The sequence below is a fragment of the Momordica charantia genome, assembly GCF_013281855.1.
Source record: "Momordica charantia cultivar OHB3-1 chromosome 5 unlocalized genomic scaffold, Mcharantia_2.0 BLBB01000005.1, whole genome shotgun sequence".
NCBI lineage: Eukaryota > Viridiplantae > Streptophyta > Magnoliopsida > Cucurbitales > Cucurbitaceae > Momordica > Momordica charantia.
In genome coordinates, this window is record NW_028275163.1 from 21,592,278 (window position 1) to 21,616,843 (window position 24,566).

Genomic DNA, 24,566 nt, shown 5'->3' on the forward strand with positions numbered 1-24,566 from the left:
TATTCTAGGTTTGCTATTGACTTTCTGTGTAATGTATTTTTAATGATCCACTTATGAATTAAATGAACTAGAAATAGACTAATGGAACTATATAGAAAGTCCTAATTTTTTTTTATCATATTTATATGATTATATCTTAATCCTAATTAGTATTGAGAAATAGATCTAATTGGTGATTATTATTTAGGCTTTTTCTTCACATCTTTATATTTGTAAATGTAATATGATAAAGAAACTACACACAATTATCAAATTATTAAACATTTGGGTTAAATTACAAGTTTTTTTTTTCTAATTTTTATTTGGGAGTGTCTGAAGCAAAATTAATCTCCTTTTAATCAATTAACCACCCAGAATAGTTTATAAATTTAATCTCGTCAGCTTCAACCACATCCATACTCTATTTCGACTTGAATGATCATGGTAACACTTAGGTTACCACCGTAATCCGACTTCCGATTCGTCGGTGTCTAAGGTGAGGGGGCGGTGCGTGCCAAATGTCGCTGCCGTGTGGTCCCCACGAACAGCCTGTTCTCAGTCACTCACAAGTCTCAATTTCTCAATTTCTAAAAATTCCCAAATTCTCAATTCTGTGCCCTAAAAAAGTCGTCTTCTTCCTCCTACCCCCCAACCCCAACCCCACCCCCCCTCTCTCTCTCCTCCCTCCATTATTACTCTCTCACCGACACCGACGCTGCTCTCCTCAATATTTCCCGCTCTCTTCTCTCCCTCCATTTCCATTTCCATTTCCATTTCCTCTGAGTGTGAGACCGCCATGGATTCCCTCTCCAATGGCGTCTCCCTCCTCTTCCCCCTTCTTCTACTTTCCCTTTCCCTCTCCTCCGCCGCATTCCGCCACAACCCACTTCCGAAATCTTCCTCCTCCTCCGCCGCCGCCGCATCCCAAATCAATTCCAACTCTATCCTCGTCGCCCTTCTCGATTCCCACTACACTGAGCTTGCGGAGCTCGTTGAGAAAGCGCTTCTGCTCCAGACTCTTGAAGACGCCGTTGGGAAGCATAATCTCACCATTTTCGCTCCCAGGAACGAGGCCCTGGAGCGCGAGTTGGACCCTGAGTTCAAGAGGTTCTTGCTCGAGCCCAGGAATTTGAAATCGCTTCAGACGCTTTTGATGTCGCATATCGTTCCTCGTAGGATCGGGTCCGTTGAGTGGCCGGAGGGGAGTTCGTCGCCGCTTCGCCACCGGACATTGGGGGACGTCCATGTGGATTTGAGGAATTCGGATGCCGGCAGGAAAATTGTTGGTTCGGCGGAGGTTGTTCGTCCCGACGACGTCGTTCGCCCCGACGGAGTCATCCACGGGATCGAACGGCTATTGATTCCCCGCTCCGTGCAAGAAGATTTCAACCGCCGGAGAAATCTGCAGGCGATTTCCGCCGTCCTGCCGGAAGGTGCGCCGGAAGTCGACCCACGAACCCACCGGTTGAAGAAGCCGGCGCCACCCGTATCCGTCGGTGCCCCGCCTGTTCTTCCAATATATGACGCCTTAGCCCCCGGCCCTTCCATCGCTCCGGCGCCTGCGCCGGGCCCCGGAGGACCCCACCACCACTTCGACGGCGAGCGTCAGGTGAAGGATTTCATCCAAACGCTGCTACATTACGGTGGCTACAACGAGATGGCCGACATTCTGGTCAATCTCACCTCCCTCGCCACAGAAATGGGGCGATTAGTCTCCGAAGGGTATGTCCTTACAGTATTAGCCCCGAATGACGAGGCTATGGCGAAGCTGACGACGGAGCAGCTGAGCGAACCGGGGGCGCCCGAGCAGATCATATACTACCACGTGATTCCAGAGTATCAGACGGAGGAGAGCATGTACAATGCCGTGAGGCGGTTCGGGAAGGTCCGGTACCAGACCCTCCGGCTGCCCCACGCCATGGTGGCACAGGAGGCTGATGGGTCGGTGAAATTCGGGCAAGGCGAAGGCTCGGCTTATCTGTTCGACCCTGATATATACACAGATGGCCGGATTTCTGTGCAGGGGATTGATGGGGTTCTGTTTCCATTGGAGGAGGAGAAAGCTGAGAAGAAATCAAATCCAGCTCTTAAAGTTGCCACTAAACCCAGAAGAGGTACTTTCTTTCTGTAGAGTTCATTTGTTGAATTTGATTATTGAGTCTCTGCTGAAGATATTGGTGCTAAGATGATGAACTTGTTCATGAATTCAATGTTTTGGTCAAGTGTGTGAAGTGGAATTTTGTTGCTTAGATTCATATATAGGATCAACTGCCATCACTAACTTTGTTCGGAAAAGCTGATTTTCCCATCCTGAGTTTAAACTATGGTGGCTACAGTTCAACAGTTCAATCCACTGAAGAAGTCGTATAATATTGAATTCTAGGTATGTGACTCCTATGGTTTAGACCGTCCAATAGGCCAACTCAAGGTGATTAGATATTGTCTCATGATTATGAAACCCTACATGTTACGCTACATACTAAAGACTTCAACATGTGGGGATTCGAACTTCTTTTGGTCGAGTATATATGCTTTAACCAGTTAAACTATGATCGGGTTGACGAGGTGGCGTCGTTTAATTATTTGAATTGTTTTTGGTTTAGTTGGCCTTTTGTCATGACATTCCAAACCCCACTAATAAGTTTGAGAGAGTCCACATTCTCTCCTTTCCCCACCACCCAAATTTTGTTGGTTGCTTTGCTTTGAAACAGCCTGTATGTGGTATATATTGTTCTGTTTTTCTTTCCCCAAATGATTATTGAATTCATTTTTATTCTTCCCTCTTCCCCTCAACTTGAACAGTTGTCTGAATATGATCGAGAATTCAGGTGAATCAATCAACGGGATCGATTTTACCGTTGATATCGATGGAGTCTGAGCGTTTTTTTTTACCAATTGCAGGGAAGCTGATGGAACTCACATGTAGTATGCTTGGTGCCTTTGGACAAGACTTTCATTTCTCTTCATGCCAATGAAAAATAAAGCTCTCAACTTCACACCCAAAACAAGAAAAATAAAGTCAAATTGATAATCATTTACACAAGTGGTAAGTTCTAATCCTTCCAATTTCATGCTTCTTTGTTCTTCTTTATATATATATTAAAAAATACAATATTTTTGACTTAATGTAAAGGTAATAAAAAAGATTTAAAATACTATTTCCGTCATTTTGATTCATTTTGATCCCATTCCTTTCAACTTTTGTTGTTTTAATGTCTGTAATTTAACCAATTCTTTACCCTACGAAAATCCTTTGATACAAAGTTATTAACGGTTCAAAATGGTCACTTCTAAAGAGTACAGAGAATCGAACGAACGCTTCAAAAGAAACAGAAATTGAGAATACAAGGATCAAAATCAACGTTATTTGAAAAAGAGAGAAAAAAGGCTTCTTTATGAATCTTTGATGAGTTTTAAGTGAATTGATAATCTTTCCATCTGTGATGCAGCTGTAAAATGGGGCTGTGTGTAAAGCTTAGAGGACTGGGAAGGTGATTGGGGAGCAAGAAAATGCAGAAATTTTCTCGAGAAAATCCGCAGAGGATAATTTGAGTAATTTTTTTTTTCCTTTTGTTAGGAATACACTGTAATTACATATCTTTTTTATTTTTTATTTTTGGGTTTCATTTTTTGGGTTAATATTTTTCTTTAATTATTTATGCATGTTTGATTCTCTCCCAATGTATGCATTGAAAATATATGTGTAAAGACTTGTTCTGTCTGTCTGTCTGTCTCTTGCTTTCTCTTTCCTTTTCATGGATGTTCTTCCCTTTCCCAATACTTTCCCTTCATTTCAACCAACCAAAATTCTTAAATAATTTATGGAAATCACTAACAATATATATATAATTAAGAGAATCTTTTGGAAGGTATTAAGAGATTATTATAGGTTTTAACTCTAAAACTTGTTTAATAATGTGAATGGTTGTTTGGAATATAAATTATGGATGGTTTAAATATTATTTTGATTTCAGTACGTTTAGTTTTGGATTAGTTTGGGTTCTGAACTAAAATGTCATATTTTAAAAAATTTAATATAAATCTTATATACAATAGAAATTATTTAATACAAATTTATGGTTATATTTCAAAGAATTTAGTGAATAAAGTGTCGTACTTAAATTATGATTGAAATAAATAAGATAAAAATAAAAATGAAGGGACGGAGACAAGAACAAGATGACATAAATTGCAAACTCGTTAGTGAGGCTGATTGCAGTTATGTTATTGATTCGGAAGAACATACTAGATAGGATCGAGGAGTGGAAAGACTGGAGAGCGGTGTACGCCATACCCTATACTTCTCAATTGTGTTGAATTACGTAAATTAAAATGAAATGAACTAAACTCGAAACCATACGAACAAAAAATAGTATTTAAATGGATTATTATAAGAATAACACACATGAAATAATTTAAATTGAAGAGAAAAAGTAAATAGGAATTAGGTTGTCGGTTGGGTGTGGGGTGGGCCCATGAAGTATGAATCCCTGTCTTTTTCTTCACAGCTGTTTTGGACAATTCTCTCTTTCCTTCAATGGAAAAAAAAACCCTAATTCTCTCTCTCTTCCTCTCTCTCTCCTACTAATAATTTTTTTTTAATAAAATTCTACTAATAATTGTATAGTTTCTAGTTGCTGTTTTTTTTAATGACAATAATGTGTTATAAATGAAGAGAAGATTTCAAACCTATAGCAACATATAACTCAATCAATTATGTACCAATATATTGAGCTATATTTTGGTCAATTTCTCGCTTCTTAAAAAAATAAAATTTTAAAAAGGACTACTTTTACATCTAAGATTTTAAATGTCAATATCAATAGAAATGCTGAAGTTTAGATTTTATGTAAACGTCTATTGAAATATCCACAAAATATTGATGTGATAGCTAGAAATATCAAAATTAACAAATAACCATTTTACAAATTTTAAATAAGTTAATTTTTAATATTAGTATTATGTCTATATATATATATATTAATTTTGTTGATTTTTGAGAAACTATGGAAATATCGATTCATTCATTATATTTTTATTTTTAATTTTTTTGAGTATAATAAATGGAGGTGGGGATTTGAATTCATGACATCTTGTTCAGAAATAGGTTTTAATTACCACTGAACTAAGCTCATGTTAGTGATTCATCTTTATCATCTTCTAGTAACGACCAGCGCATAAGGACTTAGACTTTGATAGAGTGGAATTCAAGTAGATGTTGATGAAAATGTCCGACACGAACTTCAATTCCTTGTTTACCTACAAAATGTAGCTAAGTACGTGCTCTAGTCTCTAATATTTGAGTGTTCCTTTTTTTATAGTCCCTATTGTTTTAAAAGTTATAATTTAGTCTTTTATATTTTAACATTTGCAATTATATCTCTTCCGCTTGGTCAATGTTAAAATTGACTCGTGATAAACTTACATGACATGATGACATGATTATTTACTGTTGATAGAAATTTAGATGGGAAATTAAGTTGGCCTCTAAATTTCTAAATTGTTGAAGTTTTGAATTTGCTTATCTTATTGGACACAATTCATTCTCTGAATTTTTGTCAACTTTCTAAGTATCATGTTAGATAAATACATCATTAGTAAACTTTATTAGTAGGAATAATTAAGTTAAAAAAATGTTAAGATATAAGGGAAGAAATTGAAAAAAAAAACTAAAATATATATTTAGCCTAAAATAAGTAACAAATAAAGAAATTAAATAAAAATGTTACTAAAATTGGCCCTATATTTGTTTTTTAAATTTCTATACATATTTGATAAATTTTTTTTAATAAAATAAGAAACAACAAACAATTACTAGATATATTTATTTTTTTTTAAAGGAAAAATAAACAACAAATGTTGAAAAGTGGGTTTTCTTTTTTTTCCTTCTCAAAATTTATTTACAATATTAATAAGACACGAGTACTGTTGAGAGGCGGGACCCCTGAAACCACGTGGATCGAGCTCAGTGGTCTAGACTCACGACGAAAAGTTTTCCACTAACTTGCTAAAAAAACACCATCGCACATTCTCACTTTGCTCGATTAAGCATGCAATTTTGTTTGAAGTTAATCTATCCCGTTCGAACTCATACTAACTTGAGTTTTGAAGGGCTCTTCCTGTTTTTGCAAGTCTCTCTCGGCATAGCTCACTCATCCACAGCTCATATAAGTACAGTTCTTGTCGACTTCTGACACCTGGCAAAAACCAACATCAACAAATACAATTACCAAAATGTACGTTTTTAAAAATTGGATATGAAAAATAAAAATGCTAATTAAGAACTTTCAAAGGGCTAAAATTCAAGAAAGTCTTGAAAAATGACATTTCATTATTTATTTATTTATTGGTTTAGAAGTCAACCTCTACTTCATGTTGATGTTGCCTAACATTTCTGGTGAAGCAAACTCAAAAAAGAGGGAAAAAAAAAAGCAGGCTGGTGAAGTGTGGACAGCGTTTTCTTTTGTTTCTTTTCCTTCTCATTTCTTCTTAAAAAATTTTAGATTCACGATTTCAACTTGTGTTTATTTATTTGACGGTTAGTTGACTAATAAAAATGATGATGTATCAATTGATTGTATGTCGTTAGCTGTGAATTGGCATCTTTCGTTCAATTTGCCAATAAAGAAGAATGACGAAAGAAAGAACTAAAGATCAAAAGCTTCAATCTTCCAATCTAGAACTTCTAGACCATATATGTTTATTTGGAACAAAGGACCTCCTTCATTCCAATCAGACATTCCTTCATTCCGGACAAATTTGGAACAAAAGATCTCCTTCATTCTAGATAGATTCAAAACGAAGTCGTTTTAAATTTGAGAACAACTTTGTAACGTTCTTGTTTCTTGTACATGTTTTTTCATTTTTAATAAAGAAAGATAATATTGCATGAGCAAAGACTCATGGATTCAAAGATGATAAAACAAAATCTTTATTTATGTTGAAACAATTAGAAACATGAACAAGAAACAACAAACTTGTTTTTGTTGTTTTCAAAATTTCAATACAATTTTGAGAACATTTCTAAAAAAATGAAAAATAAGAAACATGAATGGTTGTGATTTCTTAATAAAATTAAAAATTGAAAATAGAAACGTTATCAAATGGGTCGACCACTTTATCTTTTCCGTCAACTAACAATCAAAATAAGCTCAGGACCCATCTATAAACTATTTTTAAAACGTCAAGGACTAAAGTGTCCCTTCTAAAACCTCGACGCTGAGTCCAAACCTCAGGCCACAAGTGTATTAAATGGTAAAAAATCTAAATAAAAAACAAAATACAAGTTTTGATCAACGAGTAGTTTTAAAATGATTTGATCCAATCAAACAGGTTTTCCTTCTCAAAGCACGAGAATGCCAGAGGATGAATAATCAAATGCATAATATATACTATAAATGAATGTGATCAAATTATAAAGAACATCTATATAGTGCATAAATTGTACAGAAAATTCACTAAAATGATACATATATATATATTTATATATCTATCTAACAAGAACTTGTGAATGAAATAGAAGCAAAAAAAAAAAAAAAAAAAGAAGAGAACAAATACTCATGTTGACCTGTAGACACCAAATTTATAAATTTGACATAAGAACAGACAAATATTCTATTCACAATACTTACCATAAAAATTTTCAAACCTCTAAATATGATGTCTTGGAAGTGAACCTTGCGCGTTTTTTAGCCTCCAACTGCAATTTCAGGTGCCATGATTTCTGGTGAGGGTGAGGTTGTTGGTTCCTCGTTGGGAGGATTCAATCCAGAATTCAGGTCCTCGACCTCGTTGGATTCGGGATGGTCTGCTGGCTGCTGCTCCTCCTGTTTTGTAATCTCTGAAATGTCTGCTTTCGGGTGCTGTCTTTCGGGTTTGCTGATCTTTGGTTTTGACTTGATGGCAGCTCCTTCTGTTTTAGATGCTGGAGCTTCGTTCGGCTGGAGCTTGGTTTGGGGCTTTTTAGCTGGCTTCTTCAAACTAATAGTCTCTTTATCGGATTTAGCTCGGAATGCCCTTGGCGAATTGCTCGGTTCACCGTTTTGACGTGGACTGTGTACAGAGGCGCCCGCTTCAGCAGTCGAGCTCTTATGTCTACCGAGCTTTGGAGATATTGCACGGGTAGTTGGTATCTATACAAAGTAATGCAAAATACGGTTACATAATCAATCAAGGGGCACAGAGAGAAACATAAGAATATAAGCTTGTCAAACTGGATTCGTACAGAAAATATAGAACTTGTTCGAGCACTTAGCATTTGGTTCCTTTTCTTTGTTTTTTCCTTTTTATTTAAGGGAATGACCCTTAAGCATTTAGCCTGATAGTATCAACTAATAATTCAATTACCTTCTTTAGTTCAGCTTTTGGAGGAGGTTCTTTATAGAAACTAGGCATGGGTGTTGCTTTAAATGTCATACTCTTTCTCAGCTGCTTAATCTCTGCCTGCTGGCTTTCCTGCAAAGTATCCGAGGCAGAAAATGAACTCAGGTAAAATAACTGCAATAGGGAAAGTCAGGGACCGGGGGCGTGCCGGGTACTTGAAAGATGAAGTTACACTGAACGAAAGAAGAGCCATTGGTGGTTCAACAAAATGGGCAATCTGCTATACCTTTGATTTAGCCTGCATATTAGTTTTCTCAACTTCCTTTGCCTGGATTTTCTCTTCTAGCTTCAAAAAGAACTGCCATTAAAGGACAGGAAACATAATGTTTTCTGCATCTAGAATCACGAACAAACAAGAGAAACAGAAAAAATATATTCATTCGAACCTCCTTCCTTTTCTCAGCACGTTCGTCCAACCGGAAAGCAAAACCAGGACAACTATTTCTCCTTCCACGGGGAGTGGCACCTCTGATGATAATACAAAAGTATGACTTTATTATGAAACTAAGAACAAACAGAAATAAACAAGTATTAGTAGCAGCCTCAAGAACGAGAACCATACGAAGACGTGGAGTGAACATCATCATCCTGTTTAGGGAGGAATGTTGCTTTTCCTGGATTTGGTTTCTGTTCAACAGATCTGCAATTGCACAGAACACAACTAGATGTTAATAGATTGCCTCTTTGATAGTAAAATTGTTAAGACATTCCCAGCAGAGGGCATTGGCTTACACAGCCGATTCAGACGGAGGAGAATCGCTAGTCGCATTCACTGATGCATTTTTCTCAGACTGATTAGAAACAAAAAATGTAATATAATTAGTTAAATCAGGCTGGAGGAGCAGGAGACTAATTTGCAAGGAAAAGGTATGGAAAAATAGTGTCTTACAATAGAGGAGCGATTGCCAGGAATTGCTGCCAATGAAGATCTCAGGGCACTACTACCAGCGTTTTTATTCACTCCCCTAGAGATCACTCTGTTTAGAGCATTCTTGCTTGGATTCTTCGACTGAGAATCCTCAGACGCTTGGGTCCTTGATTTAATGCCATTTTCCCCAGTGCGTTTGGCAACCGTTTTAACTGGATATTTGTCAATGCTTTTGTCCATGACGTCGGTACTGACCCCTCTTGCAGGAAATGAAAGACTCTGAGAAAGGATTCGCCTGTTTGTTCGAGGGGATGGGGCAAAGCCTGTTATGGTTGGTTTCTCCTTTGCCAGTTTGTTAATCTTTGAAGGACCTCCTGCTGTTCCAGGTTCCTGTAGTGAACTAAAAATTCATTAGGAAATAAAACAAAATAGAGGCAAAGAGTCTGTATCATTCATGTGTGATAACTTGTTAATTACAGAATCACCCAATGAAAATACCTTTGAACCTTTTACATTTTTGCCCTTGGGAACAGTCACAGAGGCCTGAATCTTAGCTTTGGAAGAACTAAGGACTTCGGTTACTGCCACCGGTCCCGAAATATCTTTCAAAGTGGGAGCATTATGACCACAGTCAACATTCTCACTTTTTTTCGCCAAATCCACAACTGAATTATCCACTTGTGGCTTCTCAACTGCACAACTCTCATCCTCCACATTAACTCCATTTTCAGATTCCATTACCTGACAAGTGAAAATATTATTAGCACTAGCAGCATCAATCTACAGATAGTAATAAGTACCCAATAGCAGATAAAAGAAAATTAAGTGAACTCTGATAAAATTTGGCTTAAACATTGAACCAAAGGTGGAAAAAAGGAAAGCCAATAAGGAAGTATCTTTTATGTTGCCTATAAGTCAATGTGTAAATAAAACATTGCAACTCTTAGACTACCAGAAAAAGACCAAAAGAAGCTACAGATTTAGCCTGAATGAGGCTTGCTGCACAAATGAAAGATCACAGATCTCTTAGCATGTCATGCCATTCATCGACTCCTCCTTGATGTAACCAAACAAATTCAAAATGCCGGATGGACACCTTCCCGATTGACAAAAACTGAATAAGCGAATGACCTCTTGATATGTCAAAACCTTGAGACAGATTACCCCAAAAAATCATATACTTTTAAATCAAAAAAAGGCGTTCCCATCATATCAACCTCTATGGCAACGACAGTACATTCCAAAAGTGACAGCCCAAAAAGCTCTACATTACCACGTCCGACATGATTCACAGTTTCAAACAAACCATATAAAGAAAAAACAATTCAGCTCCATGTGCAAATATTTACGCTCGGATTCACTTGTCTCTCCCACACCTATGATTCAGACATCATTCATCACAACCAAACAAAGGATTCAAAAGACAATTATTCTGTGCGGACTTTCATCAAACAAGTAGCAGGCATTGAAGAGGGAAGTAGAAATGACAACAAAAACAGAAACCCAAATCAAGAAACACAAAACCCATCAACCCATACACCAAATTAACATCAACAGAAGCAGAAGATCGACAGAATTTCCAGAAACAACAAAAACCCAAATTCCAATGGATTGGAGAAGAAGCGCAAAAAAACTTACAAAGTCCATATGCGCCCGTCCCAATACAAGTTTGGTTTGGGAGTCTCAGACTTTTTAACAGGAGAAGCAGGGAGGGAGCAGAGACCCAAATTCCAATAAGAATCAGAGAATTCTAGGACAGGGTTATGACAGAGATTGAATTCAAAGCCGAAGACCTGGGAGACTGAAACAGAGCAAGAGATGAAAAGTAGATCGAAATTCGAAAGCGCTTTAGATTAGAAGCACTGGAATGGCTTTAGTGCTTGGGAGAATTCACCATGAAAGCTACACAAGGTTGGTGACAATGGTGTGTGTGATGAGAGAGAGAGAGACAGAGTGCAGAGAAAGTTGGTGCTGCAAACTAGAAGGGATTTTTTTTTTTTTTTTTTTTCAATTTTCTATGGAAAATGGATAGAAAAATGGGAAGTACTAAAATGACCAAAAAGCCACTTGGTTTTGTAAAGGTTGACAGTAGGGGAAATGACAAAGTTTATCCAAAATAATGGTTTTCTTTTGATGGGATGAAAATGAGATGCTTTCAAAAGTGTTGTTAAACAACCAAAAAGTTTGGTTTTTTTTTTTTTTGGGTTTTATTTTTTCCTTTTTCTAAAGCTTATTAGAGAATAATTCAAGTGATTCGATGTTAGTATCGGTAATTGAAGTTTGAATCGTCTATGTAATGTGGTACTTTTTAGGTTTAAATACTATTTTGATGATCGTATTTTCAACTTTGGTTCATTTTGATTTTTAAACCTTCAAAAAGATCTAAATGATTTATCTCTTTCAACTCTGTTTCATTTTAGTCCTATACTTTTTGAAACGTCTATTTTGTTACATGTACTTGTAAAAAGCGATTATTTTGATTCTTATTTGCAAAATTTCAACATAAATTTTATACACGATGAAAGTTTTTTTAATACAAATTTATGGCTACATTTTAAGAAATTTATAGAAATGATAAAATTGTGATAGAAGAAATGAGATAGAAAAAAAATGAAAAGATCAAAATAGCCCCTTTTTAAAAGTATAAGGACGAAAATGAACTTAAAACATTGACCAAAATGAATGTCTTGAAAGTATAGGAACTAATATAAAAAATATAAAGATCAAAATAATAGCTAAACCTCCTTAACTCGAGGCCTTAGATTTGAACTCATACTCGTGTATTTGTGAAGTAATATTCTAAAAAGAAGTATTCATTTTTCAAAGTTTTTTTCTTGAATCTTTTATCACTATGATTTAATTGGATCAAATTACAAGTTTATTGTAAGAATTTTAAAAAATGTTTAATAGATATTCATACTATGGTTACATCCAAAACTTTAAAATCTGTCTACTACATCCTTAAATTTTTTTGTTTCATTTGTAATAGAATTATAGGAATTTTGTGTTTACTTTTAAGTCTCTGAATTTTAAGTGTTTCTTTTTAAAATTTTGTATGTAATAAATTTACAGAGACATCATTTTTTTGAAGTTTAAGGACCTCTTACTATGAAACTGAACAAACCTTGGGCATGCAACCCAAAAATCTCGAAAGACAGCTCGCTTGAAGAAAACTATTTTAGAGCCTGGTTCAATGTCATACATTTCCTCAGAGCTTCAGATCGCGAATCTTCTTATGAAGTCCCACACCACTGTGGGATAGCCGGAACTAGAAGACTCTGTAAGACCCCATTTCCTATCTACCTCTCTTCATCCTTAGTTTTCGGAGCAGCAGAGACTCACGCTTTAACCGTTTCATCTGAAGCGATATGTCGTTCGAGGTCTCTCGAACCACCTGTTGTACTAATGTCTATATTCCGTTCTAGGAATAAGGTAATGATCATTTAGAATAATTGAAATTGTTATTCCAAGTGGACAATGATTTTGATTTTTACCAGCCACCCAATCACATTCTTTTAAAAATAAATGGAAAAAAAAAAGCTCTTGGAAACAGTCTCTTTCTTGGTAGTTTTTCCTTCTAGTTTTAGTTGAGTGATGTGAATTTTAGAAAATGTCTTAAACTAAATTATTGTTTTGAAAATTTGAAATTTAACAGTCATCATATTCATAATTTGAATAAAAATTTAGTTTAAGATTTTTTTTTTTTTTGAAATGATTCATTGGTTTGGTTTGGTTGAATACAAATTTTTCTTTTTCTTTTTAAGAAAATTTACATCAAAATCTTAGGATTTCTTTTTCTAGTTAATGAATTAAAGAGGATATTAATTTTAAGGTTTAAATATTATTTCGGTCTCTCTTGTTTTGACTTTGGTTTATTTTTGTTATTTTCAACTTTGTTTTTTCATTTTAGTCGTTGGGTTTAATTTAGTTGATGTACTTTAAGATACACAAATTTTATACACAATAGAAACTCTTTAATACAAGAATATATATCCAATAATAGTTTAGTGGGTGAAGTGTAATACTAAAATTATGATCGAAAGAAATTAGATAAAAATGAAAATGAGGAGAAAAAAATTATCGTTTTTTTTAAGTACAGAGATCAAAATGAACGTTTTGAAAGTAGAGTTACTAAAATGAATAAAAGTTGGGATTGTTTTGAAAATACAATGATCTAAATGAACCAAAATTGAGAGTACATCGACCAAAATAATATTTAAATTAAATATGTATATTTCAATTTAGATATATTTGATTAAATCAATGATCAAATCGCTGAAATAGGTCCAGTTATTTTAAATTTTGAGTGAACTTTTTCGATATAAAACAAAATATACACTAAAATGGAGAAGTATTAAAGATCAAATTAAATTTTTTTTTTTTATTTTTTACTTTCATGACTGTCATGCCTATTTAAGTTTAGTTCAACTGTTTAAGATATTTATCTCTGATTAAAAGACGGTGAGTTCAAATCTCTACCCCACATGTTATTGTATTAAAAAATATATTAATGTAATTGCCAATTTTTCGAAACCTACCATTATGAAAAAAAAAAGAGTGAGAGATTGACTTGTTAGTATAGCAAGAAATTTTTTTTTTTAAAGAACAATATATTACAATGCTGGGTCAGAAATTCAAATTTAGATCGTTTAAAAGAGGTAAAAATACCTTAACTATCGAGTTGTGCTAAATTTGGTCGGAGCGAAGATCGATAAAAACATAAAAGTATAAGGCTTCAAACAATATGTAAAGTTGTATTTTACAAATATTTTTCTTTGATCCCAAAATTCTGGTAGACTAATTAACATTACCAAAGGATTAAAATTAAAATCCACCTTATAACACATTCATTAAGACAAAAATTGAGATGATATTTTAGTTTTGTGGTTTCAATCAATTAGTCATATCATTAGAGATAAGATTGCACTTATAATTGACTTTTACAAATTAGAGAAGGATGTGTTACATCATTAGACTTGTTTAATGACAATTATTTATTAACAACCTTTTTTTTTGTATACCCAATTAATTAAAATTTGATATCACATAATTAATTTTAAGTTGAGTGAAGAGTTTACTCCTCAAATTTTTAGGTTTGTGTCCGACCGACCACTAAACTTTAAAAAATATCTAATAGACCCATAAATTTTCAATTTACTGTCTCATGGGTCTTTGATGTCATTTTTAGAATTAATGAATCTATTAGACATATAATAGACTTTTTTTTATAGGCCATAAACTTTCAATTTTGTGTCTAACAAGTTCGTCAATTTAAAAAAAATGTCGATTATATCAGGGTTCTTTTCAATATAAAGTTGAAAATTTAAGGATCATAAAATTGAAAATTTAGAGACGTATTAAACTCGGTAAAGTTCGTTCACAAAACTTGTTAGGAGAAAAATTGAAATTTGAGGTTCTATTAAACACTTTTCAAAGTTTAGAGACTCATTAAATACAAATATGAAAATTCGTTGGTAAAACTTTTAACGTATATTTTATTGATTATGTAAGCAAATTTTTCAAAATTTGAAAAGTTGAAGTTTGAATATGACAATATAATGGATAGATTTAAACCAAGGTTTCAAATCTTAAATAAATATCTAAACTTTCAAATATTATGAATTGGATCTTGAATTGATGCAATTTTGTTAAAGAACAAATTAATTTGTTCATTTTAAATAAAAAGTCTCAAGTTGAAAAGGGAGAAATCTAAGGTTTCTTTAGAAAGAAAATATAAAATTAGATGGCTAGAATAATAATTTAGGTTTAAATCCTAATTTTATGCTTTCTTTTTTTCTTCAAATTTTCAAATATTTTGTCTTATTTTGGAATTTGCATTAAAAAAATTAATTATTATCTTTTTACTCTTTTTGTAATTAAAAAAAATTCTTTTACATAGATATATTTTATTAGGTTATTTGATGAACAAATTATTGACAAGTACTTAAAAATTTACAAAGTTATGTCAAAGTGAATTTGACTTTTTGTTAAATGTTTGAATTTTTTTTTTAACATAGTTTTAAGAAATGGGAAAAACCCGACTAAAAAAAAAGAAAAAAAAAAACACTAAAAACTTACCCCTATAAATTTAAGGAAAGAAACCTAACATTTCAAGGTGGGGAGACCTAAATATTTAAACAATATTATCGTCGAGAACTTAACTAATAAAGTTGTGTAGCGGAAAAGTCACTGCTTTGAAAGCAAAACCTATTTTCACCTAGGTTATCTTGATTTCAAAAGCCAATGTAGTTGAAAAGAAAGAGATTATTGTTGCTGTGGCGGTAGAGGCAAACCTTTTGGAAAACAAGGTCGATTGGTTGCTTGATACAGACGCCACTATACATTTTTGCTCCAATAAGACTTGTTCCAGGAATTCGATGAGGCGCCACTAGCCAATCAACTTTGTTTTCATAACACGTTTGTCTCTACCACCATAATGATCTTTTCCTATTTAGTTACATTGCCTTTTGAAATCGAGACAACCATAGTGGTAAAAATAGGCTTCGCTTTCAAATTGTTGGATAAATTAAAATGAAACAAAGTTGTACGGTGCAAAAGGCCACTGGAAAGCAAAATTTCGACTTTAACACAGTGATTCAACCGTTCGCCTTCAAAGGTTAACACAATAATTCCAAGACACATGCACTCGTGACTAAAGGTTAACACAACAATTCAACGGCACATGCATGTACTTGTGGCTAGTAAAACAAGCCTCTCGAAACAAAATTCTATTTTTGATTGATTTTCAAAATAGCATAGTTAAATTAACAAACTCTAAATTTAGCAAGCTTAAAAATATCAAAAACACTGCTATAAATGAGTCATTCCCAAAACTTATTAAAATCAAAATCAAAAGTTTAGAAAAATATTAAATAACACTTTTTAAGTCTCCTTTGATAAACCATTTTATTGTTTATTTTTTAATTTTTAAAAATTATGTTTATAAACATTATTTCCACATTTATGTTTATTTCTTTGTTTTCTACCAACTTTTTACAAATTTAAGCCAAAATTTTAAAAAAAGTATTATTTATTATTATTATTTTTAGATTTGGATTAAAATTCAAATCCCTTTTTATAAGAAACGTGAAAATCGTGTCAAATAACTTGTGAGGGAGCAAAGCATGATTTTTTAAAAAAATATATGAAACTCTTGTCAAACAAAACTCTAAGTTTAGAAATCAAGTAGACATAATTATAAAAGATGAGAAAGCCCATCTGATAATGTAGACCATGCGAGCTTCAAAAGGAGTTAAAATTTCTAAACTGAAAGATGGTAGTTGACAATAATGTTAGGGAGCCCTCATGACAGATGGGTCATGGGGGGCCACATTCTAACGTAATTTCCATTGAGTGTGGATAAAATCCTTTACAAAAGACTTAAGCACGTGATAGGGTACCTGTGCTACACCTGTTAGTGCGAAACATCAGGAAACCCTCGTGACGGATGAGTCCTAGAGGTCGTCTTGTCTTGTAATGTAATTCCACTTGATAACACGAATCGCACGAGCTTCAAAAGGAAATTAGGTTAAAGTTTATAAACTGGGACATGGTAGTTGAAGCAATATTACGAGCCCTTCGTGACGGATGAATTCGGCTGTTTTGTAACGTTACTTTTATCGAGCAATGGGTAGAATACTTTACAAAAGACCTAAAAACGTGATGGGGTGTTTGCACTGCACCTGCCAGTGCTCAACAGATCAGGAAACTCTCATGACGGTTGAGTCCTAGAGGTTGCCTTATAACTTAATTCTTGCCACTTTGCAGACCATTTAAATATGCGACATAGTACTTGCACCTGTCTAGCGCACCCATTTGACCACACTAGCGCCTATCCACCACACCCATCTGTCTATGTACAAGACATTACGAGTCCTTACGCATCTTGTTGTGAAAATCGACATTCAATGTCTAATCACTCTTAAACTATCGATGTGCTATTAAACTTGGTATATATCGAACATTCAAGAGAATCTAGTTTAGAAGTAGGAGCTGGAATGAATAGTGATGTCCAAAATATTAACCTCCCAATTTAACCAATCACATGATGAAGCAAAAACAGCTGCCAAAGGAGAAAGAGGGGCAAAAGGGTCATTTCACGAATTAGCCAATGATTGAAGCCCAACCAGAGAAATGAAAAACTGTTTGAGAACATGGGGAAAGAGACTGTATGTTGGGGAGTCACAGCAGGGGCCCACCCTCCTTCGCTGACGTGGCAGGATCGAGCAACATGATTGGTCTCCACGTTAGGAGAAAGGAGGTGGGCCCCGGCAGTGAGTCCAACGGAGCATGAGCTGTCACAACGTGCGGAGAGGATTTAAACAAGGGAATCGTAGATTCGCACGATGCAATCCTGACCGTCCGTCCGGTGGGGCCCAATCATATTCTCACGTTTTTTCCTCTCAAAAATGGGATTTTGTGGGTGGTGCGTTGCATTCAAACCCGTTCCTTGGACTTTTTTTTTTCTATTTTAAATTTATTTTTATTTAATATTATTTTGCTGTTAGAATTTAAAATATTATATTCAACTCAATTTCAATTTCGTCTGGTAATGTTTTTATTTTTATGGTTAAATCTATCTAAACAATAATAATCAAATCATAATTTACTTTTATTTTTTAAAAATCTTAATATAAAATTATAGAAACATGTTAAAGAGAGATGTTTGAGAAAGTGAGATGTGCTATTTGTGAGAAAGTTTATAGTGGAATTCAAAATATAAATTTAATTTTGAAGACATGTTTTTCTTTTTAAAAAAATATATAATATTTTAAAGGGAACTTGTCTTTTAATTGTAAAGTTGATAAATTAGTTGTAAAATGGCTCTTAAATATTCTAAAAGAATAACTAAACGAAGGCAAAAGGAAGAGGAAGATAAGAGGATATAAAAAAAGTCTAAAGTGAGAAATAAAAGACTTTTATATATATATATATTTATTTATTTCTGTTTGGGAAATGTAGAATATATGTATAATGTTTTAATCTATTGAACTTTAGGTTAATAGTGAAGATTCGAACTTATGACTTATGAGAGATATTAATATTTTGACCGATTAAAAAGGAGGTCATGAATTGTCATGTCAAAGTTAGTTCATTTATTTCTGATGTTGATTACGTCGAAGCCCCTAGCAATATGCAATAGCATCTTCACTACATTTGAAGTTGAGCTTCATTTTTTTGAAAGTTGAGATTGATTCAACAAGAATTTTCAGCATAATAGCTGGAGGAAAAGAGATGATCAGTATGCGTTAGGGATATATTATCAAGAGAAATACTCTACCTTGCATCCCAACTCTAGAGTTGTTGTTCTTTCAACTTGTGTAAGAGATCTGCAAATTTGACGACACACATACAGCGAAAAGGATGACAAGCGAGATACGGAAAGGCGTTGGATTGAAAGAAATTCTTAAAACTATTCGTGAAAAATACTTGTCGTAAGAGAAGAAATTCAGACTCATCGAGTAAATTCCTTTTAAGATTTCACATATCAAAAAGTAAATTTGAGAGAGAGAGAGCATAATTGTAGAAGAGAGATGTTGGAGATGAAGCTAATGGCGAGAGGGTCCCATAATTGTTGGCTTAACTGGTTTTTGCTAAGCACAAATTTCCCCACATTGATTCTTTTGTCATTTTTCAATAATTTTCTTATCATAATTTATCCTCGCCATTTTTCAATAATTTTATTTCCTATGTATACATATATATATAAAAAAAAGGTACATATTTGAGTAAAATATAATTTTGAGGAAGAATAGTGCTAGGCCCTGATCCACCTTCATGATTGAATAGTCAACATTTTAATGAAGTTTTATTTTCTCAATTAAAAAAAACAAAATGAAACCTCAATTTTGATGACAATGTTAATTTTATGCGATTATAGAGTGAAATTTTCGATAAGAAATCGATATCGCTACTTATTCTTTAAAAAAATTAAAAAATAAATAAATCAAAGTGTGTGTCCCCATTCCTCATATTTCGTTTATATTTTTACGAGGTCTCAATTATATTTATATATTATTTATATATAATATTATCGATGAAAATTTCGATAAGAAATGGGTATCTCTACATGAAAAAAAAAATTGAAAAAAATCAAAGAATGTGTCTCCATTTCTAATATTTGATTTATACTCGAATTTGTTCTCGTGTGTGTGGAAAAGGCAAGTACATGAACCTCGTAGAGAATCATTCCCTTAATAATTTTGATGGGACATTTTTTTTAATAATTGATTTCAGTGCAAAAGAAAAGTAAAGAAACAAAATGAATTCTTTTATCTAAATAAAAGTTGGCCTTTTAATCTGCTTCATGTACTTAAAAAATTAGGATCACAATAATAATAATCATTAGGTTGAGGATGAGTTGTGCTAGGCGAAATCACCCTTGACTCTACGTTGAAACGGTGCTACAACACTTCTCGAAACTCCCCTATAAAAGATAGAGCCTATTCCTCACGAAGGCACGCAGTATCTATACACAACATAACTAAGCTCGACTTGATACTGGCTAGCTCGGTCTAAGTACTAACTTACCGATGTAAGGTTTTGTTGGTAAGTTATCACCTCGACTAATCAAACATCCACTTCAAATCAGAAGCCGACCTGTCATCTCGTTCTAAATTCTGCATCACACATACAATTAAATTATAAGTTTGATACTTCAAGTTTTAGAATTGTGCCTAAGTTTGTATGCTTTGTGTAGTGTCTAATAGGTTTTTAAATTTCAATTTTATGCCTCACAGAAGTCTTAACTTATGCACAGTTAAGACCAAAATCGAAAGTTTAGCGACCTATTAGACGAGGAAAGATGCTTTTTAAGTTGGGAACTCATTTAGATACAACCTTCAAAGTAGGTTTAAGAACAGAAGTTAGATATATAGTATAGGCACACTAAAACAAGTAGATAATATACATGTTATTTATCAGCACCAAGCAATAATAGTTTATACATTATACACATTCTATACATTCACAAAAAAATTGTGGGAAAAAGTGAGGGAAAATTTAACTGGCTTTTTGCTAACATACAGGAAGTGCCTCCCTAAAGCCAATGCTAAAGTTAGTATTCTGTTGACCCTTCTTCCCCAAATCACCATTGCCCATCTGCATCATCGCGACAAATTCGTTGTAATCGATTCGACCGTCCTGGATATGAAGTTGAACAAAACATAGAGATCATTTAGAAATGAAAAAACAGATCGTCCCATTTGACTGTCTTTGAGGATTTTGAGTTTGCATTTGTTTATAGCAGCAGCAGACTAATCAAGTATGTAAAAGAAAATAAAGCAGATGTGTTGCCTTACGTTATCCTGATCGACTTCTCGGATCATATCTTCCAAGTGAACGTTCTCGATGCCAAAATCCTCGCACGCTTGTTGAAGTTCGTCTTGCGTGATATAACCGCTCCCGTCCTTGTCAAAGTACTGGAATGCTGCAAAGAGATGATCTTCTCTCCCAGCTTTGTTCAAATGAAGTGTTGCTGCTATGAACTCCCCATAGTCTATGCAGCCATTGTTGTCGAAATCAGCCTGCATTTCGAAACCAGTATCGTTACGGAAGAGATATGGAACGAGCGAATCATGTCAGACAGCAGAATGAATACATTTTAAAATGGAAACAGTTAATTTGTTTTCACAACTTACAGCTTGCATTAGATCCTGTATCTCATTCTCATTAAGATTAGCTCCAAATCTTTTGAGTCCATCTTTTAGTTCTTCAAAAGTAATTTGGCCGCTGTTGTCAGTATCTATCATCTTAAACATTTCCTTTAACCCGGCGATCTCTTCTTCGGAGAGGCTCTCAGCAATCACCTGAAAAAAAAAAGAGGTAACAATAAAGGGACATAAAGTACATTTTCAGTTTAGGCTTTTGAACCATCAGAAACAAATGCCTTCTGGAATCAACTGTGCAAAAAACTTACTCTGAGTGCCATTTTCTTGAGCTTGTTCATCGCTGAGAACTGCTTCAAACGACTCAAGACTGCAGAATCAAGAGGTTTGTCTGGAGCCACGCCATCGACCTGAAGCCAAGGATGGCCTGGAAGACCGAAACCGACACTATTAGTGCTTGGAGCAATGGATGTACCAAAACTACACATTGTTTGGGAACGATGTCAAAAGAAATGTTCTCAAACCAAATTCTGTTTTTTATTTTTTTGTACAGTGAACTTGTTTAGATAACTACTTTTCCAAAGTCCTGGTTAAGTTATTCTTAAAATAGCCCTTAACCAAACTTAGAACCTCCAAGCGTTCTTCTAAGAACAACCAAAAACACAGTAGATTTGATTCCCAACCTGCAAAATATCCTATAAAAAAATGATAGGGAGTGAAAAATGAATGGATATTTCGAACCTTGATCTGACTTATTTAAAGTTTACATCCCTCATTTTCTTTCTATTGTATTTTTCTGATAGAAAGGCCAGAAATAGTCATCTTATTTTACATTCGAAGTGGTAAAAAACTTCTTTCATCTCTGTTAAGCAGCTAAGAAAGCTCCTACATGCCGGTACCTTTCTCACTTGATTTAAGCGTATTATGAAGTTTTGTATGCCTTGCATTTAGAAAATTATTATTTTATACTCTTATATATTTACACCATAGGATTTTCCTACCATCACTCTTCTAATTGATAAAAAAAAAAAAAAAAAGAATCATCACAAAGTAGAAACTTACATAGAACTTCATGAGCAGTTATCCGCTCTTTGGGGTGTCTAACTAGCATCTTCCGCACCAAATCTTTGGCACTTTCAGAAATACTCGGCCACGGTTCTAATGTGAAGTCAAGTTCTCCATGTAAAACTTCATCAAAGATCTCTTGCTCGCTTTCTGTTTTGAAATAGTGAAAAGGAACATAAATAAATAGAGTTGTGAGAAAATAGTGAAAAGGAACCTAAATAAATAGAGTTGTGAGAACATAGTTCTGGGATTTTTCAATAATCAGTCGCAAATTTGCAATTGTTAGATATCAGTCTTTTTACCTGCCCAAAATGGAGGCACTCCACTTAAAAGTATGTAAAGCATCACACCAGCACTCCAAACATCAGATTCTGGGCCATATAATTTGCACAAAACTTCAGGAGCAACGTAGTAAGGACTCCCAACCACATCACTGAATATTTGCCCTGTAAAGTCATCTCTATCAAATTAAACATGTAAATATACATAAAAAAACAATCAAATGAAAGCTTCCTCATTGGCACACTTTGAAGTTGCATAATAGAATGATTATATCTCTTTCTTAGCTTCATGCTACTGTATTGGGTCTCCTGCTTTCATCGGGAGCTTACTATTTTCAAGTAGAAAGCTTGTCATTATGCTTGAGAATTAAAAAAGGAACAAAAGAATTGCTAAAGAATTTGACTAGTCTTCACCATACCTGGCTTGAAGAAGATGGATAGCCCGAAATCTATAGCTTTCAAGGGTGAGTCCTCCCGTCCATCAACGAAAAGGAAATTCTCTGGTTTTAGGTCACGGTGCATGACTCCTAGAGAATGGCAAGCTTCTATCACACCTACTATAGTTCTAGCAAGCTCGGCTGCTTGTCTTTCTGAGTAATGACCCCGCTTGACGATCCTATCAAAAAGCTCACCCCCTTCACAAAGCTCCATGACCACATGTACAGCAACAGCATCCTCATAAGCCCCTTTAATGGAAACAATGCTGGGGATACCGACCAAATGATGCATTATCTGAATCTCCCTCCTCACATCCTCGACGTCTTCCATCGTCGCCAATTTCCTTTTTGCTATGGATTTGCAGGCATACTCTTTTCCAGTTGACTTCTCTACACACAGAAAAGTTGTCCCAAACTGCCCATGTCCAAGTTTCCTCCCCAAGCTGTAATGCTCCTTTAGATGACCAGTTTTTGTTTGCAAAACTGACTCTACCGCCAGGCCTGCACTCACTATTTTCTTGGGCTTCTTCACCTTCCCCAAATCTTCAGAAACATTATTATTCCCACTACTACCGTTATCTTCATTTGGCATTACCGATTCGACCGGTGTTCTCTCTACATCATATCTCTGTGGTTCGTCTGCTGATTTCAGCATTACCGATTCAACCGGTGTTCTCTCGACAGCATATTGCAGCAGTTCTTCAGCTGATTTTGGCATTACCGATTCAACCGGTGTTCTCTCGACAGCATATTGCAGCGGTTCTTCAGCTGATTTTGGCATTACCGATTCAACCGGCGTTCTCTCGACATCATATCTCAGCGGTTCTTCAGCTGATTTTGGCATTACCGACTTAACCGGCGTTCTCTCCACATCAAATCTTGGTGATTCTTCAGCCGATTTTGGCATTACTAATTCAACCTGCGTTCTCTCTACATCATATCTCGGTGGTTCTTCAGCCGATTTCGGCATTACCAATTCGACCGGCAGTCTCTCTTCATCATATTTTGGTGGTCCTTCAGCTGGTTTGATCACTTCTTCCGTGGTCACCAGAGGTTCCAAGGGTTTGATGATGACGATATCTTCATTGGCTTTTACAACTTCCACTGGTTTAGCCTCCCATTCTAACGGTTTGGGCCTCTCATCGACAATCTTCACCGGTATTGGGGGAGTGCTTTGAACTATTATTTCATTGGATTTTGGGTTTTTGGCCGCCTTCTTAGAAATCCCTTTTTTAGTATTAGCACCCACATTCGGTCGAGACCACCAAATTGAATGTGAAATGGAGTAGAGAATCCCATCCTTCGAATTTCTCGAAACGCAGTTATTACCCATCTGAACAACACGATGTTACTCGATTTTCCTTCCTAAAATCTCAAAGAACAAACATCGCAAAAACGCCTAAATCCGTCATCCATGGCGTTTTCCCCCAAACTAGGGTTACAGAATCAGAATCAACAATCAATATTACGGTAAAAAGAAAAAAAAACGAGAGATTATGCCCTAGAACTTGCGCATGAACACCCGAGAAGAAGAACAGGAAAACAGAGCAAACAAAATCCCCATAGGGCAATGAATCTTCCAATCGCTGAAAATGAAAAAACGCAGAAGAAAACCCCACATAAATTCAACTCAATCCCACCAATTTCAAACCCTACCCCACTGAAATTTTCTAATCAAAACAGAAATTTCAACGATACCCAACAATGAAGACTGGTTAAATTGACGAATTCCATACAAAATATCAGCAGTTTGATCGGGTAAAAGCAGGGGAAGAGCAAAATTTGGCAGAAAAAGAAGAAGAAGAATTTTTGTAAGGAGAAAATTAAGGGTTTGATTTTGCGGGTATTTCCCCAGAGAATGTAAATTCATTGGAGAATCCAAATGAAAAAATGGAAGAGAAATTGAAAGGAAAGCGAAGCAGAGAGAGAGAAGAGAGAGAAAGGGCTT

General features: G+C 34.8%; 3 protein-coding genes across 6 annotated transcripts; 1 reads left to right on the forward strand and 2 right to left on the reverse strand.

The window, feature by feature from the left end:
- Positions 1-632: 632 nt before the first annotated feature.
- Positions 633-3,700, forward strand: LOC111019364 (fasciclin-like arabinogalactan protein 17). 2 transcript variants are annotated; one of them, XM_088124572.1, is made up of 3 exons: positions 633-2,093; positions 2,782-2,807; positions 2,881-3,021. In XM_088124572.1, the coding sequence occupies exons 1-2, from the start codon at positions 776-778 to the stop codon at positions 2,787-2,789; spliced, it is 1,326 nt and encodes a 441-aa protein (XP_087980698.1). In that variant the 5' UTR covers positions 633-775; the 3' UTR covers positions 2,790-2,807; positions 2,881-3,021. The 2 variants fall into 2 exon arrangements, with proteins under 2 accessions (XP_087980698.1, XP_022151429.1); XM_022295737.2 differs by lacking the exon at positions 2,782-2,807 and adding an exon at positions 3,429-3,700 and having other exon boundaries at positions 636-2,093; positions 2,881-3,025.
- Positions 3,701-7,383: 3,683 nt separating this feature from the next.
- On the reverse strand, positions 7,384-11,232 carry LOC111019336 (TPX2 (targeting protein for Xklp2) protein family). 2 transcript variants are annotated; one of them, XM_022295698.2, is made up of 9 exons: positions 10,868-11,232; positions 9,728-9,970; positions 9,251-9,619; positions 9,094-9,152; positions 8,924-9,001; positions 8,748-8,829; positions 8,588-8,659; positions 8,326-8,433; positions 7,384-8,111 (listed from the first exon to the last, which is right to left on the reverse strand). In XM_022295698.2, the coding sequence occupies exons 1-9, from the start codon at positions 10,874-10,876 to the stop codon at positions 7,668-7,670; spliced, it is 1,464 nt and encodes a 487-aa protein (XP_022151390.1). In that variant the 5' UTR covers positions 10,877-11,232; the 3' UTR covers positions 7,384-7,667. The 2 variants fall into 2 exon arrangements, with proteins under 2 accessions (XP_022151390.1, XP_022151391.1); XM_022295699.2 differs by lacking the exon at positions 10,868-11,232 and adding an exon at positions 10,182-10,323.
- Positions 11,233-19,537: 8,305 nt separating this feature from the next.
- Positions 19,538-24,566, reverse strand: LOC111019337 (calcium-dependent protein kinase 26). Of its 2 annotated transcripts, XM_022295700.2 has the most exons (8): positions 22,601-24,566; positions 22,203-22,346; positions 21,898-22,050; positions 21,147-21,262; positions 20,869-21,036; positions 20,530-20,754; positions 20,255-20,371; positions 19,538-19,848 (listed from the first exon to the last, which is right to left on the reverse strand). In XM_022295700.2, the coding sequence occupies exons 1-8, from the start codon at positions 23,949-23,951 to the stop codon at positions 19,795-19,797; spliced, it is 2,328 nt and encodes a 775-aa protein (XP_022151392.1). In that variant the 5' UTR covers positions 23,952-24,566; the 3' UTR covers positions 19,538-19,794. The 2 variants fall into 2 exon arrangements, with proteins under 2 accessions (XP_022151392.1, XP_087979902.1); XM_088123776.1 differs by lacking the exon at positions 19,538-19,848 and having other exon boundaries at positions 20,127-20,371.

What these genes read in the sequence shown, in the direction of transcription:
- LOC111019364 (XM_022295737.2), top strand. Translation starts at nt 776, where the DNA reads ATGGATTCCCTCTCCAATGGCGTCTCCCTCCTCTTCCCCCTTCTTCTA. An exon ending in TGCCACTAAACCCAGAAGAG is followed by an intron (nt 2,094 to 2,880) that starts GTACTTTCTTTC and finishes TACCAATTGCAG; the next exon opens with GGAAGCTGATGGAACTCACA.
- LOC111019336 (XM_022295698.2), bottom strand. An exon ending in CTGGCAATCGCTCCTCTATT is followed by an intron (nt 9,153 to 9,250) that starts GTAAGACACTAT and finishes GTTTCTAATCAG; the next exon opens with TCTGAGAAAAATGCATCAGT. An exon ending in ATATGCAGGCTAAATCAAAG is followed by an intron (nt 8,434 to 8,587) that starts GTATAGCAGATT and finishes GATACTTTGCAG; the next exon opens with GAAAGCCAGCAGGCAGAGAT.
- LOC111019337 (XM_022295700.2), bottom strand. Translation starts at nt 23,951, where the DNA reads ATGGGTAATAACTGCGTTTCGAGAAATTCGAAGGATGGGATTCTCTAC. An exon ending in AACTGCTCATGAAGTTCTAT is followed by an intron (nt 21,263 to 21,897) that starts GTAAGTTTCTAC and finishes TCGGTCTTCCAG; the next exon opens with GCCATCCTTGGCTTCAGGTC. An exon ending in TCAAGAAAATGGCACTCAGA is followed by an intron (nt 21,037 to 21,146) that starts GTAAGTTTTTTG and finishes TTTTTTTTTCAG; the next exon opens with GTGATTGCTGAGAGCCTCTC.